The sequence below is a fragment of the Etheostoma cragini genome, chromosome 1 (genome assembly GCF_013103735.1).
Source record: "Etheostoma cragini isolate CJK2018 chromosome 1, CSU_Ecrag_1.0, whole genome shotgun sequence".
Taxonomy (NCBI): domain Eukaryota; kingdom Metazoa; phylum Chordata; class Actinopteri; order Perciformes; family Percidae; genus Etheostoma; species Etheostoma cragini.
The window spans coordinates 19,982,340-20,001,439 of record NC_048407.1 but is presented as its reverse complement, the minus strand read 5'-3'; the positions used below and the strand labels follow the sequence as shown (position 1 = coordinate 20,001,439).

At 38.3% G+C, this 19,100-nt stretch overlaps 1 protein-coding gene across 2 annotated transcripts in view; it reads right to left on the bottom strand.

The window, feature by feature from the left end:
• The window catches only part of myo1ea (myosin IEa), a 50,608-nt gene extending 31,937 nt beyond the window's left edge, over positions 1 to 18,671 (bottom strand). For both annotated transcript variants that reach the window (XM_034870668.1, XM_034870675.1), the window contains exons 1-3: positions 18,371 to 18,671; positions 1,751 to 1,894; positions 479 to 568 (exon numbers count right to left, since the gene is read on the bottom strand). In XM_034870668.1, coding sequence (XP_034726559.1) covers positions 479 to 568; positions 1,751 to 1,894; positions 18,371 to 18,373 — 237 coding nt within the window. In that variant the 5' untranslated portion in view covers positions 18,374 to 18,671. The remainder of the gene's footprint in view (positions 1 to 478; positions 569 to 1,750; positions 1,895 to 18,370) is intronic.
• Between the last annotated feature and the right edge of the window lie 429 nt (positions 18,672 to 19,100).

Genomic DNA, 19,100 nt, shown 5'->3' with positions numbered 1-19,100 from the left:
GCAAAAAATAGGACAGGTAATGAATGTCAAATCTTTTCCCCTCCAATGTTGGCATCTTCATGATTGTTTCAAACAATTCCGAACAGATCTGAACTTTATCCTGTAGTTTTAGCTGATAACACTGTTCAAACCTGAACCCAGTGCACTAAACTGTTAAATTTGGCATTTGTTGCTGAGTGTTTTCACAATCAGTTAAAATATTAGAAGGCTTTCAGTGTGTCCCTTAGCAGGCCAGCCAAGAGATGGGTCAGATTTGAACAGGCTATTCTGTGAAGGCACTGACAAGCCTTCTTAATGATTGAATTAAGTTTCTGACAGCAAAAATCTGCGCCAGCCCGCTGGAAACTTCAAAGCAGTTGTCCTTCAGATGGTTGCTATCTTAAACCTCCAGACACATCAGTACTTACTTTCACAACACAAAGTGAGTTTTCCAGAAACCATTAAATTGTGTTCATAGGTCACATAGTATCCAACTTACTGAGCCCTGATACATCTCAACTTCTTTTTCCCCAAAGTATGGCATCTGCTTGAAAGGGTTGACGGAGATGAGCACAGGACCAATATATGTCTGATTGGGTTTGTATTAAAGATCATACAAGGAAGACAAACAAATCATCAAGAAACAAACAAATAACACCACATTAAAATCACCTCTAGTGGCCAGGTTGGGTCAGTGGTACAGCAGGCGCACATGTACTGAGAGGTAAATGCCTCGACGCAGAGGTCAAGGGTTTGAATCTGATCTGTGACGATTAAGTGTCCTGTCAAAAACTCAAGACGGAACAGTCCAAAAAACAATTTTTTTTCTTTTAAATCAACCTATAATTGAAAGTGTAAAAGTTGTATATAAATTGTACAAAATTCCCCTTAATGCTAAAACATCTGTATTACATTTTTATATTTGATTAAATTGTAAAGGCAAGAAATGACTTGATCTAAGGCTGCAATGATGCCAAGAGAGTGCAGCAGTGGAGTATTTGGTGATCAGGCCTGAGGCTAAATAAGTATCCAGTTCTTACAAATGACAGAGCTTGGACCGACCATGTAACACTGTGAGGTTTTATGCCCTGAAGCCAAAACGCAGTTCAAGGCAGATAAAGCTGCTATTGTGGGTGGCCTACAGTGACCCACAGGCTTGGCGAGGAGACCTCACAGTTAGCAATTACTAAACTTCATAATACTGTGTGCACTGCCAGAGTGTGGCTGAAGTTTATGTAATGAGCTGCTCAGCATTGCTTTTCAAAAGGGGACACTCATTTATTCATTGACTCATTTCACGTCATGAACAGCTGATGTGTGTAGCCAAAGCTGCATTTTAGAAACCTAAACCTACTATTTGTGTGACAAACTATATGAAAATGACAGCTCACCATTTTAAATCCCCACCACAATCATAAAATGATGGCTTCTCAAAAAACATAGCAGCAACGCTCTGAGTCAAAAAGACTGTAAATGCAATCTGCTATTTCTCACACCATTATGTTCACATTTGGCACCGCAGTGAGATAAAACTAGAGTAAGTCTAACTTTTATTAAGGAGCAGGAGTAAAAGGTTCGTGTGGAGATATGTACACTCTTTGCCCCCTTGCACATGGCAGAGACTCAGGAGGAAGGCGTTACCTCCCAACACTGACCTATTACTACGATAACACTGTGAATGACCATTCAGCTGTTCTGGGAATAGCAGGGAGGAGACAGGAATCAGCTATTTCTCGCCGCGGTGTGAACCACGATTGTGAGCAAAGGATACAAAGATGTAGTCATCCATGTATCTCTTCTTGAGGTTGTCCACGATGGCGTCCTCATTGATCTTGCTGAGCAGCACCATGTCATCCACTCCGCTGTGTTTGACATTGTGGCTCTGCCAGTGGTACCGGTAGTGCCCCCGGCTCCCCTGCAACAAAACACATACAATTGTTATCATTGTTGGTTCACTGAGAGAGACACAATGAGATGGTGTGGACTAATCGAGAGTCTGACATCAAGGTGACACAGACGCACTGTTACATGAATGAATTGAGGCTTTACAGCCCACTCAGAGGCGGAGTCTATGTGTGGTTTTAGTATACAACTGAAAGCCAAGGGAAAATGGTTATTATAACAGCAACAAAAAGTCAGTGTCCACATTTTCTGTTACTTGCAGCACAGTGAGCTGTGTTTACTTTGAAAGAGTGCAAGGTCAGAATCCTAGATGTGCTTGGTGTTATTTGTCCAAGTGTTAAAGATGCTCTGACCAAACTTTTATCCACATCGTAACAATCTGGTTTTTCCCTACATTCTTGTTTTTGTTTTAGCTGAGTGATTCTCCGGAGAACTGAGGTCATTCATCATGCGCTATGAGTCAGTGTTGTCTGGCTACTGTGGACGAGGGGTTCACAATGTGCTGCAAGGAGTGAGTCTCTTTCTCCTGGATGGAGAACCACTCAAAGCCGCAAAGAGCATTCAGAACATTAGTCAACACACAAGTTAACTCTATACTTCCTCCCTTTTTAGTGAAGGGGGGGGAGAGGAAGGAGCACAGTGGAAATTTAAACAGCAAGATGTAGCAGAGGTGTGTGGATAATATATTCTTTCGATATCATATAATGTTGTGAGCCAAGCTAGACCAAAGGCTCTTTGGTTGGCAAAGTCATTTGGTCAAATCCACCACTTTGGTCGAGACTGAAATATCTCAACTATTGGATAGATTGCCATGAAATTGTGTACAGATACAGTATTCATGGTGCCCAGATCCTCTGACTTTTCATCTATCGCCACCAGGAGGTTCATATGTTTGGCTTCTAGTAAAATGACCCACAACAGATCCTAAAATGACCCTGGGGTGAGATTTTGTGGGCTGAAACGGTTGTTTCCAAGGTCAAGAACAAACTTACAACTTCAACTGTATTGTGTTTCCTACTTAATGTTTTGACTTTCAGAGGTTCTAGTCTCACTGATTTTATATTATACTTAATTTATTAAAATGCAAGAACTTCCACTGACTAACAAAAACTAAACAATCACTTCACAAACACCAAAACTATGAGTAAAATAACAATATAGATGTTGCTTTTACAAATATTAAGTAGATAAAATAAAAACAGCAAAGAGCAAAACCCTGGTCCCCAAAGTCACACCAAAAATAACCATTGGAAAGTTATTTAGCATTTAGTAATTAACTCTAAATTACTTAGCCAAGGAAGTGGGCCAGCAAGCTTTTTATACATTTACAAGAGCAAAATTAAAACCACTTTACAGACTCAGTCATAGCATGGGAGATGGCGAGGAATGTTAACAGCTTTTCTTCCTAATTCAATGAGAATTTTCCCTTCAGGAGGGAAGCAGCAAATTAAAGCTTGATTATTCTCCAGATCACACCCATTCACATGTTTTACTGCTTTTTAGGTGCGGCAGAGGGTGATGCTGTTCCTTTCTTTATTAGCAACGATGACAGACTGAGAAAACACTAATAAGCTAATTCATGTTGGGAAGAGAAAAAACAAAGTTGAAAAACTGATCTATGCTTCTAGTCAAGCCAATTTTGCTTTTGTAACCCCATATCACAAATTGTCAAAAAAAATTATCAAACATTGTCTTAGAGACCTTTACAATCTGTACAGATAACAACAGATTAGAAACTGGATTGAGTGAAGGAAAAACTCCCAAAAATGTGTAAAGGTTGAAACCACAAGAAGAAACACATCTTTAAGCATGAACAGACATTTAATAGGTGTAGTTTATACAGCAAAGACAGAAGTAGATACATCACATATAATATAAGGGTAATATTAAATGTACGAAAAGGTTTCAGGCAAAATGCACAAGTGTTTGGACTGAAGATTGTAGACTTTGAGTCTGTATCCACTGTTCTTTGTAAACTTGAATGCTTTTTCATTCAGGGCAGATAGCGATCATTTTCCGCCACCTGATGTAAGTAGTACATTGGCAGATAAAACCCTTTTTTTTTTATAAAAGCAGTTGTTAAGAGATAGTGCTGGCCAGACCACAAAGTGAAAACATGCTATATTTGTGGCTGGGTTAGTTCAGTTTGTAGAGCAGGGTCCCATATATAGAGATTTACTCTTTGACGCAGAGGTTGTGGGTTTGACTCCGACCTGTGGCCCTTTGCTGCATGTCATTTCCCTTCTCTTTCCCCTTTCATGTCTCCATCTGTCCTGTGGAATTAAACACCTAAAATGCCCAAAAGAAATCTTAAAAAGAACATGCTCTGTTTAACCTCTCTCTGCTATGTCTGGAATGAAAGATGGGAGAAGTAATAACTTAGAGACGTAGGAGGTAAACGTAAAATATTCTGAGGATTGTTTCATCTGTTTTGACTGCGGCCTTGTTTAATATGGCAAGAGGACTAAGAAAATGTTCTTACTTACAGCAGTGAATTAAGGGAGTAGCTGCACAGGGAAGGGGGGGCCGCATTTCTACACACTAAGTCTTTTGGGAGTTGCCTAAAACAACCACCCTCCTCTGCTGAGCAGCACTAGAGCTGTAAGGGGTTGAGGGTTGTTATACTCAAGCGATTGTACTACCGGTTGAAGGTCACTTTCCCTAGAAAGATTTCTGTTCTGTACCAAGTTCCAAACCAGTAACTATTCATGAAAATGCTTCTTCATATTATAAATTGTACTTTTATGTTTCTAGCAAATGATGAAGATATTGCCCTGGATTTTCTTGTAATGTGCGTGACACTGTAATCAAACAAATAGCTAATTGCTGCGCACTAACTCTAGACTACAGAATAAATGAACATTGTGATGTTACTGAAGTTTGCAGACATTGTATATGCATACAACACAACTTTATTACTGCCTCTAAGGAGAATTGGAGCTATGTGTTAAGGCAGTATAGCACCCAAAACACATATACTGTACATGAAGTATAACAGTTAAGAATGATGCATGTACTACCGAATGTTAAATTGGAGGTTTGCTCACAAACATGTGCCCAAGTAGATTAAGTATTTGGGTTACTTGTTACAAAAAGAACCAAAGTCCATTCATTTAAACCAGTAGTACTCAAACAACAAATACAACACACACACACACACACACACACACACACGGCACAACAACTATGGTGGCCATAACAACACCATCACCATGGAACAACAGACTTCCTCCTGAGCAAAGACTTATTAAAGCATTACTGCTATATTGTGTTTAGAAGCAGTTTGATATGAGGCTGTCCTCAAGTAAAGAAATTCTTAGTTGACTAACACATTGATTTAATAGACAGAACTTAAAACTGAGTTTCTCTAGAAGCACCACTTTAATCTTTCTTTCTTTTTTTTATCAGAGATGTGCTCATTAGTTTCTTGGAAATAAACCACTCAGCATAAAAAAGCAAGCAAATGACTAGTCAACTAAAACCAAAACAACGGATTAGTCGACTAATCGACTGCCCCCTGCAGCTCTAGTTTGATCCGAATTAGAGCCCAACATATAAAAGATTTTTAAGGCTGATAGCGATACGAATATTTGGTCATTTAAAAATATAAAATGCCAATATATTGGCCAATATATATTTAAAAACAAATCCAGAAACGCGTTACAAAACAAACAGATTTCCCTAACATTAGTTATTTGTAGTTATTTATGAGTTCTCACTAAAATTATATTAAAGTTCTAATAAATAAAATGTATAAAAATACAAACTTAAGATATGAAACTTGAACAAAAACACATTAACAAAAAAATAATCAGCGTTACCAACAGGGACTTTGTAGAGTGCCCTTTGGTGGACAAACTATCCAACACCATCGCTCATAACATGGTTGACAGTCCATTTTTATTTTTAAATATTCATTTAACAGAATCATTTATATGTCTGAATATGAAGGAAAAAAAAGTTTCCTTTTTCATAAAATTAGCCATTATAAATGCCGATACCGATAGATCGGGAAATGCCCAATATTGGTCAATTATATTGGCCTGCCGATATATCGGTCGGGTTCTAATCAGAATATATATATTTTTTTTACAGATACTGTAACAAAAGTTAGCAATGAAAGTGTTACAGGAATGGTGGGGCTTGAACCCAAATGTAGAGAATGGTCGGGAGTGGATCGTTTGAGGATTTAATAAAATGACTGATGCAAACAACAAAGGAAGTCCTGAGGAAAGCAGGCTGGCAAAACAAGTTCCAAAATCTCGGGGAAATAAAGATATCAAAAACACAAGGAACCTAGCAACAGGGAAATGCAAGCACAGACAAACACCCAAAACACTACGATAATCCGACGCGAGACAAAGACAACACACAGACTTAATACACTAGGTAATGAGGAAACACAAGACAAGGCGACACAAGGGCTAGGAACAGGTGCAACAAATCAGGGTGGGGCACACAATCAAACAGGAGGAAAAGCAAGACAGGAAGTAATACAAGACAAGACAAGGGAGAAAAACAGAGACTGGAAAATAAAACAGGAAACACAAACAACAGAAACTCACAATCGTGACAGTAGAATACAGTTTTGACTTGGGTAGTTTTCCCTCTGATAATCAAAATATTCAGTTCATTCAAAACCAAAAGTATGGGACCAGACCTTTTCTCGGAAGTTAAATACAAAGGAATACCTTCTGATCCATAAGCCCAGGGTGTCCCTTCATGAAAATACCATTACCATATATGGAGAGCGCTGAGCGGCTCTAGTTTAGGGTAAAGGAAATAGCTGGGTTTGATTCAGTTTGGTAAGCGGCACTTTTCCCCTCATTTCTCCCTTCTGTACCGTTCTCCTTTTCCACGCCAGGATCTGACACACAGTCCACCATGTGTTAGGATTTTGTTTCTGCTCTGCCCTCTGAAGCAAATCTGGATGAAAGCCATGAGAACAAATTCCTCTGTTCTAAAATAAGAATCAACTAAAGTTGTTTCTCTGTACTATGTAAATCTGGATAAATGGCTTGAATCCAATTCAAGCAAACGTCTGAGGAGAAATATGTAAACTGACATGTGGTGAAGGCAAATCAAATACTGGTCAAATATTAGTTTCTGCACAGGACCAGGCTGAGTCTCTTGGCTGTCGTCATCAGATTAGTAAAAGGCATTTTAATGAAGCAGAGTAACTGCATGATATGTTAGTTGAAGCCTCTTAAGTTAAATCTGGCTTAAAAACACAGCCTTAGTGCTACAAGGCGAACTTATAGCTGAATGCAACTTCAGGACCTTTTCAGTGGATGTGACTTAAACTTTGGCCTGGAGCGGATTGCTTTAGGAGAGACCCCATGTCTGATAAGAGCTCATGTATTAGATTCGCAGTGGCAACATGTACCAGCATACTTGACCTAATTTCTAGAGCCATTGCAGCCTTAAAATGTCATCTTCCAAAACAGTTCCAATTTTCAAAAACTATAGATTTGAAAATATACAGTAGCCTACATGCTTTTATAGTTGACTGCAAAAGAAAAATTTGTCACTTTAATGAACTCAAAAATCAGATCTCACATACAAGTTATTTCTCAGATACCCTAGCATTTGTATAACAATATATATCTGCTGTTAGCCTAATTGTTTTTCTTTAGAAAAGTTAAAGAGCAACGTTGTGGTCAATGGTAAGACGATGCTCTGTTTCGAGATGGCTGTGGTAGTAGGGGGATGACTAACTCAGCAACAGCAGTGACTCAGATGCAATGGCTTTTTCCAAATAATTATCAATACTCACCAATGACTGTGTGATGAAAAGGCTGCTGGGAAAAGAGCCAGGGACTAAGACCCAAGTAGTGTTATACTGTGAACATGTATCACAAATAAGAACAGATAATTGACGGAGGAGTTTCCAAAAGACTCTCCTTCCTATGAAATTAATTAATTAATTTTGTTTTGTTATTGTAACCTAAGTATTTTTATACATGTTCTCATGCATACCTACATTTTGTGTTCAAGCATTTATATCATAAATGGCAACATTTAGGGTCCAAATGTAGACATAAGGGTTACCTCGCCATTAGAACAATATTTTGATTTTAACATCTATAATCCCTGTAAAAGCACTTCTCTTCTAAGTGGAGACATGAATGATTGGGGAATGCTCTTTTAGTAATGTCTTGCCCTCAAGCTGTTCCTTTAACCAATGTACAGATACTTAAAACTTGCTTGTGATAGACAATCCAACATTATGAACACATAGTCCGCTTTTTCGTTGTTGACAAAGTTACTCAGTAATGTTCTGTAGCTGTGAGAGATTTGTTTGGAAACTGATCCTCATTGATGGGTTCAAACATTTCTGGGAAACACTGTCCTCCAAACCTAAGACAACCAAATTCACATCACTTTTTCCATGATGATCTTGTTCACTGATTCTTTATCTCTTTGGCTTTACTTTTCCAACAATCCTAAAAGTCGGAAACCCCGTGAATAAAATGCTTTTTGAAGCGGACTCTCTAGTTATCAGAATTCTGAGCTTTCTTGAATGCATCAACAACTACTATTTTCGAAACAGTCCATGCTCACAAATCTGTTATTATCAGACACCCACATTGTCCCTACTGTGACAAAAAAGGCACCCAAACAGTCTGTTTTGATAGATTACCTATCTCAAGAAAGCCTGAAACCTCTGCAAGTTTATTGCTACACCAAAATTAAGCAAGGGCAATCTCAGAAAATATGGCATGCTTCAGAAAATGGTATCCTGTAAACAACTGTATATAATTTGCAAAGAAAAAGTAAACTGATTCAAAACACTTCTCAAACAGTAAACATTATAGATTTATGTATATAAATTGTCAGTCATTCTTTTTGTCAAACATTACAGGACACTACTTGAAACTACTAAATTATTTTAATTCCCTAGCGGGGGTCATCCCAAAAGGATTAAGAAAGAGAACTCAGTCTAAGGTCAAGGAATAGCTCTCAGACAAATTTACGCCAGTAATGTGTGGGTTGATTCTGACTGATTTTTTCCCCCCTAGTCCTTGTTGGAATCCAAAACATATCTGGCTTGATCTAAACTAAACAGAGCTAAAGGAGGTATTACTCTCTAAACAGCATTTCCACCTGGTCTCTGTTGCTTGTGTTTGGACTTCGTCCAAGATCACTCACTGCGAATAATCAGACCAGATGCAAATTACTGCTGACAGAGATGGTTGGCCTTTCCAAGGTAGAGGAAGAAGATAAAACAATGATGAGATACTGGGTAGCAGAATAAGCAGAGAGAGAGAGGGAGAGAGAGAGACAGCGTGTGTGTGTGTGTGTGTGTGTGTGTGTGTGTGTGTGTCTGATCCGGTCTGAACTTCTGAGGGATGGGATGCTCATTAAGGTCACACTGAGCCCTGTACACAACACCACACACACACACACACAAACACACACGTCTTCTACTAAAGTGCTATAAACTCCAGAAGAGGAGTCTAAACTTGATTAAAGAGTAAATCTACACTGAATTACACGGGGCAGAAAACTGTTGCTGAACGACTCTCTCTAAACTGAAACTGTTGATAAATATACGGAAGATGTTAAAACGTGTGTAGATTCTTTTTTAAATTTAAGCTGTGTCCCTCAACAACCGACACTGTCTGCAAATTTGAAGCTAGCAATCATTTTCAAAATCCTCAAAATAGACAAAACAACACTAAAAGCGCATGACACCCCAAAAGATTAAACTTGTAATAATACCTGCCAAAGTTATGTCCAAGTTATGGTGCTGCTTTGAATTTCTCAAAGTCAAAGACAAATGTAAGCTTGATGACTATAGCGGCGCACAGAATCAAATCCACGTTGTTCTACTGCAACAAACATGCAGGCACACTTGGCTCTCCACCACACAGAGGATTAAGAGAGAAATCAACCTGTTGTGGAAAAGATGTTTGTAAGGGGTGTTCTAATTACATGGAGAAATATATAGCCTGCAGCCTTAAATATAAAACTCTGATGATACAGTCTCTCTTTTTCTCATCTGTATTAGTTATCATCAGTCAGTTAGTCAAGACAGTCCAGACACAATGCCAGTGGCCCTTGTCCAGGTCCCTTCCAAACACACAGCCGCAGTGATTAAACCAAACCTTCAGACTTTGGTGAAAGATTGTCTTGTCTATTAAAATCATCTCTGGCCTGGTAATTATTGTCATCTACGGTTAACAATGATCTCCTATGAATGCAAAGGCTTGGAGCCAAAGTTACAGGAAATGGTGCCTTTATGGGCACCATGCAAAATATATGAAAACATGAGTAATAAGACATTTAAACTTTTTTCCTACTGTATGTGATATTGCCTGAACACAAAGTAGAGATATTGGGGATCAGAAATTATCTTTGCATTTCACAGTGGTCACTTGTGTGTAATTGGGACAGCAGAATAAATAATGCAGACTAACAAGCCTTGTTCTCTGTTTCCATGTCTAGATTGCTCACGCTGTTATGGATCTGAGCGTCTCCAGGTCACACACAAGGGAAGAATGAAAATGAAATGTATTATTCTGCTAGGATTTAGAAACATGAGCACTGACTGGTTGTGATGATGTTATAATGATGTGCCTACAGGGCAGGGCTGAGCACAGCCCCTCCCAGAGAAAGAGGGCATAATGATCAAGTGTAAACAGATATTGGACAACTTTGAACACATCTCAGACTGAACTATACATAGTTTGAAGTCGAGTAAAGTAGAGTCAAACTTTCGAAACTTAAGAGTGGCTGATTTTAAACATCTCAGGCTCTTAAAAGGATGACAAAAGCAACAAAGCTGCTAATAAAACATTGTGGTTTTGAGTAAAATTCAGCTGAAATCGTAGACAAGAGACATGTCACAAAGCACTGTATTATCTTTTTAAAGCAGCCTCAGTAGTGGTTGAACGTAAACAAACCATCTGCAGTGGAAACTCATTCATAACCATGCCTTGTGCCACAACAAGGCTTGAGTCTAAAGTTTCAATCAACAAAGTCCAAACCACTATCTTCCCTTGTAGCAACTGAATACGTGCAAATAAATGCTTGACACAAATTGCAGACTCTTCTGACACTAAGGATAAGCTTGACAGAGTGAGTCATTGGTTTGGTAAAACGCCACCAAACATGCCAAGGTGTTCTGTGTTTCCTGCAACTCCTAATTATTTTTAATGCATCCATCACTTCATCAAATGTGAAAGAAAAATCATGGACTCCAACAAATTAAGCAGAAATCTGGCACAAGCGGGTTGTTAGCATTTCGCTAATGATGGCTTTGATACAATTAGTAACCCAGATTTGTATGTTTTTTGTTTATTTTGACTACATATGTTGTTCCTCCAACATTTCATAATGCACCATGGACAGAAATGCCCTCTACAGTGGCAGCTCACTTTGCTGCCGGGAGAGAAGCAAATGACTAAAGTCAAAGGCTACAAAAGGTTTTAAAGAGAGCTTCCTGCTGAATAAGAGAATCAAAAGACTAGCTTCTGTTTTTTAAACTGATATATATATATATATATATGAATAAACTTGAAACATACATCTAGAACTTATCTCTAAAAAAACATATCTCTAAAAAAAAACATCAAATTATAGAAATTATTTCGCTCTATGCTAAAACAATTTGGGTCTGAAGACCTCGGTCAAAGGTGCCTCACGTTACTGTGAGAACGGTCACCTGAGTTCAGATAAGCCCCGTGCTTTGAACTAAGACCAATAAAGCATTTTCCAGACATTACATGGTTTCAGTAAGCAACACTTCTTCTTCAGAGTTTTTTTGTTTGCTCTATAAACCTTAGTGTGGCTCAATGGATGTACATTGCTGGTATAAAGCCTAACATCTGGCGATCTCTCATATGCCGGATGTCCCCTCTTCGCTTTTTCCACTATCGGGGCTTAGCATCGCCTGGGACGGTTGTTATTGATTTAAGGAAATACAAACAAGCTAGAGCGTTTTTTCCCACTATGCCAGAATAGATCGTTGGTTTAGTCAGACCATACTCCAGTGCTGACACAACACTGTGGACATATTAGGGGTGTACAATTCAGAAATATATCTATCCATTATGTGATTGCAGTAGACATCCAATAAAAACAAGGATTAAAAAAAATTTGAATTGATTTTGAATCGGTAGAGCTTGATTCGCAATTTGAATACCATTTTTTTCCACACCCCTAGGAGATAGGTCTGGCAATGCAAGACTATATATACTTTAATGTGCATGACAAGACTGTAACTTACTGGTGACCTGAAATTAAAAAAAGCTTTGGGCTGCGTATTTATAACCGTGACAACAAGTGCATTAGGGTTTTCTACTGCAGGTTCATTGGGTGAAGGGGTGTGGAGCACACGTATGACGTATGGGAGTTTAATGACATTGACTCCACAAAAGTGGATACAGTCATGATGTAGCTAAAAGAATGACTCAGCAGTTTAATGCTTGCACCAATGGTATACAGAAAATCACTGCGCTGCTACCCAGTATGTGGTGAACGGAGCACCAGCCAGCACTGGTTGATGATACTGTAATTCTGCTAATTAAAGAGCAGTGCTAAAGTGTTAAACAAAAATACACAATGCACTTGTGCACACGGATGTGTTATTCATCCTGAGTATCTAAAAAAAGAATGTGAGAAATACATTGGCTTGAGAAAATTTACACACCCATGCTAAAGTTGATTAAAAGAGGAATTAAAGAGGAATACAAAAACATCTGTTGGAAACTGACCTTAATGCTTTAATTAAAAACAATTAGCAAAATCCAACCTTTTAAGGACACCAATTTTCTTTGTGAATGAATAATGTATTTTAAATAAATAAATGTTTTTCCTTAAAATGCAGGGGGCAGGTAAACACACCCCTATGTTAAATTCCTATAGAGGCAGGCAGATTTCTTTTTTTTAAAGGCCAGTTGCTACATGGATCCAGGATAATATGCATCCTGATGAAAGTTCCCTTAGGAATTAAACTAACCCCATATCATCACATACTCTTCACCATACCTAGAGATTGGCATGGTGTTATTTCAGTTAGCTTAATAGCTGGTTTGATTTGCATTGAGAGATGATCTTATGGAAAGTACCCCATGCCTATCTCTATGTCTCGTGAATGGTATGTGATGATGTAATGGTATGTAAGGAAGAACATTTATTTATTTACAATACATTATTCATTCAGAAGGAAAATTGGTGTCCTTAAAAAGGTATTTTCCTAAACCTTTTGAATTAATTAAGATCAATTTCCATAAGATGTTTTTTTAATCAACTTTAGCGGGGGGGTGTAAACTTTGTCAAGCCACTCTATGTGCTACTTTGATAAATGACAGATGGTGACATAAAACAAGTGCATAAAAGTTTGCCTTCAGCTTGATTAGCTTCCTCGTCTTTTATGAACAATAGAAAGCTTTCTGTATGCAGAAATGGGAAAGCTTGATTCCATCAGAAGTAAATTGTACTGTATAGTGGTAAGAAAAGCAGGGTAAAAGGAACAATTTCAATCAGATCTTCAGAAATGAATGTTATTGCTGCTGTAAGTAACCCTAGTGTTATATTAAGGTTCACATAGTACAGTATAGTATGCATAGTACACTGCATAAACCAGTGTTTGTGGATGAAAATAACCTCAAGTTCAAAAGAATGCTATTCTTACAGCATTGGACATGTGCCATAAAAGACAACTAATTCAACTTTGTTTCCGGTCAGTTACTTCATGTCCCTCAAGGGAAACACAACAGCTGACAAGCTTTTTAAAAGCTTGACTCAGTTCTTGTTTGTCTACCATGTTTTTCCCACATAGTCTGTGCCAAAAATATACATGTACAACTTGGTATTTTGTGGATATCATTAGAAGATATTCATTTGAACAACTTACAACTGCCCTAGGAAAAATAAAAGCTAATTTTAAACAGAGCCGGCACAGTGTCTCTGTAAGGAAGTAAGGTTAAACAATAGCAATCTACAGGCAAAACCGACACGAACTAACAACATTAAGACAAAAGAGGTTTCCACTGGACAGAGTAAGAGGGCTAACACTGACTAAGAGGCCGACTGGCTTGCATGTGACGATGGGAAGCTATCAGAGCAAATAACCGGAGCACAACTGCAAGAGTCTGAACTGGTTTCCTTTCCACAATGAGGGAAGTCATACATGCATGCAAATAGGCAACTATATGGACAGTACTTGGTTCATGATCTAAGAACAGGGGAAACAAACAAAATAAGCATTAAAGGATGTCACATTGAACAATACTTTCAAGATTATGTTGACACAGATAAGAGCACTTATAACTATGTAAATTTCTTTACTTTGTTATCTTAACGTAACAAAGAACTGGTCTGTTCAGGCATTGAGTTACCAAAGAATGGTCTACTAACAGCTGAGCAAGACAATTTAGTTACCAATTAATTATCAACTCAATCACTCGAACAATTCCATCTACTTCACTCCTACTAGTGTGACGGGGATGTTCACCGGCTCACTCGATGAGTCAACAAAAACCCAGAACAGCTGCTGATACAGCTGTGCTCAATTAGACCTCTAATTTCAATTTTATATTCAAACATGTTTTGGAAAAACTAAAATACAAACAGGACTCAAGCCTGAGCCAAGGTCCAGCTATCTTGCAGTGTTACTGAAAGTAAAAAATAGTTAATGTCCGCCCCATAAATCGATTACAAATGCCAACTTCATGGTGGAGCTAGATGAAATGTTAGGGCATCACAAAAGTTATGAGGATTGACCCCCTGGTCATTATGAATATCTGTACCAAATTATATGACAATCCAGCCAAAGGTGATTGAGATATTTCAGTCTGAACTAAAGTGGTGAAGCAACCGACCAACATTGTCTTTCATAAAGAGACAACACTAATAATGCTAAAAATGTGATCACTTTCATCATCATCATCAGTAGATATCGGCCAAGTTCAGACGATCTATATAACACACCAACAGAGCTCTGTTCAGTTGCTTTGTTAACCTTTTGGTCAATTATCGAAAGTAGCTGCATCCTCTCCTCATCATTCATATTCACAGGGAAAATATGGTGGTTGAGACAACAGAACCAGAACTACAGCAGTCTTACGAGTAAAGTAAAGGGTACAACAAGGCGTCCTTGGTTGGTTGTCATGGAAAACAAGGCTGAGGCATACATAACATATCGAGCCACACTGTGCAGCTATAAGGGTGGGGAAAAACAAATCGATACAGAATAGTATCACTATTGTATTGATACACAGATGCCAAGTATCAATCTTTTATTATGTGTTGGTCAATTTGTTTGCTTGACATTGCCATTTTGCAACTATGAAATTGAATTGAGATAAACAAAAGAATGTATCTTTTTAGATAAAAACAGATGTTGACAAAGTTTACATCTGGGTGACATAATTTGAAATTGGGAAAAATGTAAAGTTAGAAAAAAGGTAATAAATTGCAATATATCGCAGAATATTGTACTATGCTTAAAATTGCAATAACATTGTATCATGACATAAGTATTGTGGTGATATCGTATCGTGAGGCCACTGTTGATTCCCACCCCTAGCAGCTAATCTGTACTCTTGGCCACTGGAGGGGTAGCTCACACTGCTCAGGGGACACACAGTAAACAAACTGAGTCATGAGAACCACTGGGTGCTCCTCACCTCACAACATACAGGATTTAATATCATGTTTCTTATTTACAAGAATACTAGATGCCTTGATGTCCCCACTGGGTAACTTACTAATAAAACATGAATGTAAAAATATGCTTCAATTGTAAGTGACGACACCTAATGAGCCTTTGGTTTCTGTGGAAATAATGCTTAGTAATCCTTTATGATATATTATATATATATATATATATATATATATATATATATATATATATATATATATATAAATTTGGTAAGAACAAAATCAAAACCAAAAGGGGTCATCCAGCCTTGTCTTGTTTCATTTGGCCGAGCTAAAAGTTACAACAAAACAAGAAGAAATGACTCTACTAACTATTTTTGTCAGTAATCCAGCCTTGAATTGGGCAGGAAAATATAGCACTTTAATATTCAATTTAGGATTTCAATAAATCAAATCAACTATAAAATGTTCCACAGTAGAATATAGATGCATGCCTGGGTTTATAAAAATGAATGGATTAAATAATTGTGAGTGTGGTCTCCATCTCTACTGTAAAGAGACTATAGAAGGTTTTTGTTTTTGTACGTCCATTTATCAACTGTGGATTTGCCCCTGGACAACAAAATCTAAAGCACGAAAGAAATAGTACATCATCTGCTTTCATTGAAAATAGAAAAAAAAACGTAAGTTGCAAAAAGAAGTAAAAACCAGATTGACTCATTCAGTGAAGACTCACAGAAAGTAAAAAGCTCACAAACTTTGGAGTCAACAACTTGAATTTACAATGTGCAATTTATATGCTTCCCTTATCAAGAATGGTTTTCCGTGCAGCAGTCAACCTTCACAAGGCCCGTCATCACAAACAGCAAAGCATTGAAAACAAACTTGCAGCTTTGTAACAAAGACGTATGGAACTGATCAAGAGTGTATGAGTGTACTGAACCACAGTGACAGGCCTAACGAGTTCCCCAGGTCCACAGAATGGCTGTTTGTCCTGTTTTTGGGGAGAGGGCTTGAATTCCTGAGCAAATCTCTACAGCAGTGATCGGTTTGAAAATGGAGCGCCAGCTTTGAAACCAAATTAGATGGGGGTTACACAGTACGCACCTCCCTGCAGAAGAAACTAATGCAAACCATCTGCTGTCATACCGACTTGCTATTCAGCATCTGGCAGAGAAGGAACCAGTGAGTGATGCTGGTGTCTGCTATTCCAGACAGTTAAGATGACAATCAGACCATTTTCTTTTTCTTCTACTCTTTACATGAGCTGATACTATCCTTGATCACTTCTAAACAAAGATAACTGATGAAAAAACCTACAATTGGGTTTTCCCTTATTTTGACCACATCTTAGAGAAGCCTTTTTTGAAACTTCCTTCCTTTTCTTTTAAATTTAGATTTGAGGTTTCGTCCCTCAACACTGTTATATTCATAACTCTGTTATAGCTGGAAAGTATTTCAAGTTATCTCACAAGAAGAAAACTGGTGACTGTTCATTCTTTTTTTTACTAAATTAAGGCACAATTCCCAACCCCAACTGTGAAGCTGCTCATTGGCCAGCAGATCAGACTGCGGTTGTACTGGGCAGCTTCCAGGTATGAAGGTGTGAGTGTGTGAATGTGACAGGTCGTTGTTGCAAATTATAAATTGTTCTCAATCAGCTTACCTGGATAAATAAAAGGTTAAAAAAAGCTCTATTATGCTGACTGCATGCTATGCAACTTTGTCTTTTGGGTTTGTCCCTTTGTCATCAATAAAACAAAGCAACAGGTTTGAAGCTGCCGTGATGCATGACACATACAGTACAGGGACAAGACTCTCATAACTTATGTTTACATAAAGGCCATTTTTCTTTATATTCATGAAGGCAACTTTAATCCCAAAAGAAACATATATGTTGTGTTCTTGAGGAAAATTACAACACCTTTAGTTAAAAGAGATGTCTCTAGTAACAAATATGCAGCCATATTGTCAAAGACACATACAAATGTGCTAAAAAGCTGCATCATAGCTGTCTTATTATGTCCAACACCCAAAGTGGGAAGACTGTGGCTTGAGAGATTGTTGTCAAAACACAATGATGAGGACACACAACCTCCTCCATAACTTAGCTCTAGGCGTGTCTGCTGCAGGACTGGTATTCAGTAACCAGGAAAAACCTGTCTTCATGTTATGCACGCACATACACTACATACATACCCACGTATTCCACCTGACACATGCTCCCTGGCTGCATCTTCTTCCAAGACTGACCCGTTTTAAAAGGCTGCACCCAATTCATTTAGATAATGTTTTAAAGTGACATATTCTCTCTATGTCACTCTGACAAGTCAAATTCAACAGCTCTGGGTCGGGACTGCTGTCTAATTACTTTTACTCTAGACTATACAAAGTCTACTGTCAGGACTACCAGGAAGGAGACAGAAAGAGTAAGAGACAGAGTGAGGTCACTTTTACTCATTTTGGATTGATGATAAATATGGGCAAAATAATGCCAGAAATTTACCTTAAACCCTACAAGAAGTATCAACAAGTATCACCTAGATTTTCTCAGAACAACAACAACAACAAACACAACAGCAAAGCAATTTGTCAAGTAAAATCACAGAAACTGGAGTTGAGTATAATTTTAGATTTGGTCAACGGTGAAGGAATAACACTGGATAGAGAAAACAGAGCTGGCACTATTTGTTTCATTTTGGGACTTGATCATTTTAATATGGGCTATATGCTATCACATGTATCACAGCTACCTGGCAGTAAAGGTAGCAACAGAGCCACTGTGTTGATTATTTGGCTTATATTGGCTGGTTATATTGGCTGTTGCCTACTTCGCCTGTCATAATATATCAGCCAGTGTAAATAGCCTATTACTCACCATCCTCTGCCTTCAACACAGTCGCGGTCTTCTCAGCCGTATTCCCTGTGATCAAGTATTTAGGCGAACCTTAGTGAAGTTCACACTGTTTGAAAAAAAAACTCTAGTGGGTAAAGTCCAAGTTTACAGAAGATATTCCCGATAAACTCCAGTGCGCATGGATGTACGGATCCTCAGCGGTGTCCTCCGTCCATCTTCCAGACGGATCCGAGTCTTATACTGACAGATGCAGAGCAGTGTTCAAACCCAGAGCTAGATGGTAATTTGCGGAGAGAGCAGTTCCCTCAAAACTCGGCTCTAAAACATAACCCAGGAAACGGAGCCAGAAGGTCCAATCAAAGGGCGCTGCACGCGGAAAATGCTTAAATATTCATTAGGTAATTTGAGAGGAACAACTGGGCATGCGCAACTTTCGGACTTAATAACAAAAGGCTCAAATACCATACAATCTGAATTTTCTACACTTGGCTGTCAGCTCCAGCTGTCCTACATGCTAAAGTACATTAATATAGGTTACGCTGTGGCCGAGTTGGCTCAGTTGGTAGAGCAGGCACACACAAACTGAGAAGTTTATGCCTCGACGCAGAGATCCAGGTTACGACTCCGACCTGTGACGATTTCCTGAATGTGTTTCTCACCTAGCTGGCACATCAAAAGGAAATGTATTAAAAAAAATGTAGGTTACATAACCATTTCATTCATTAGCTTTTCTCTCTTGTTGTGCATAGCA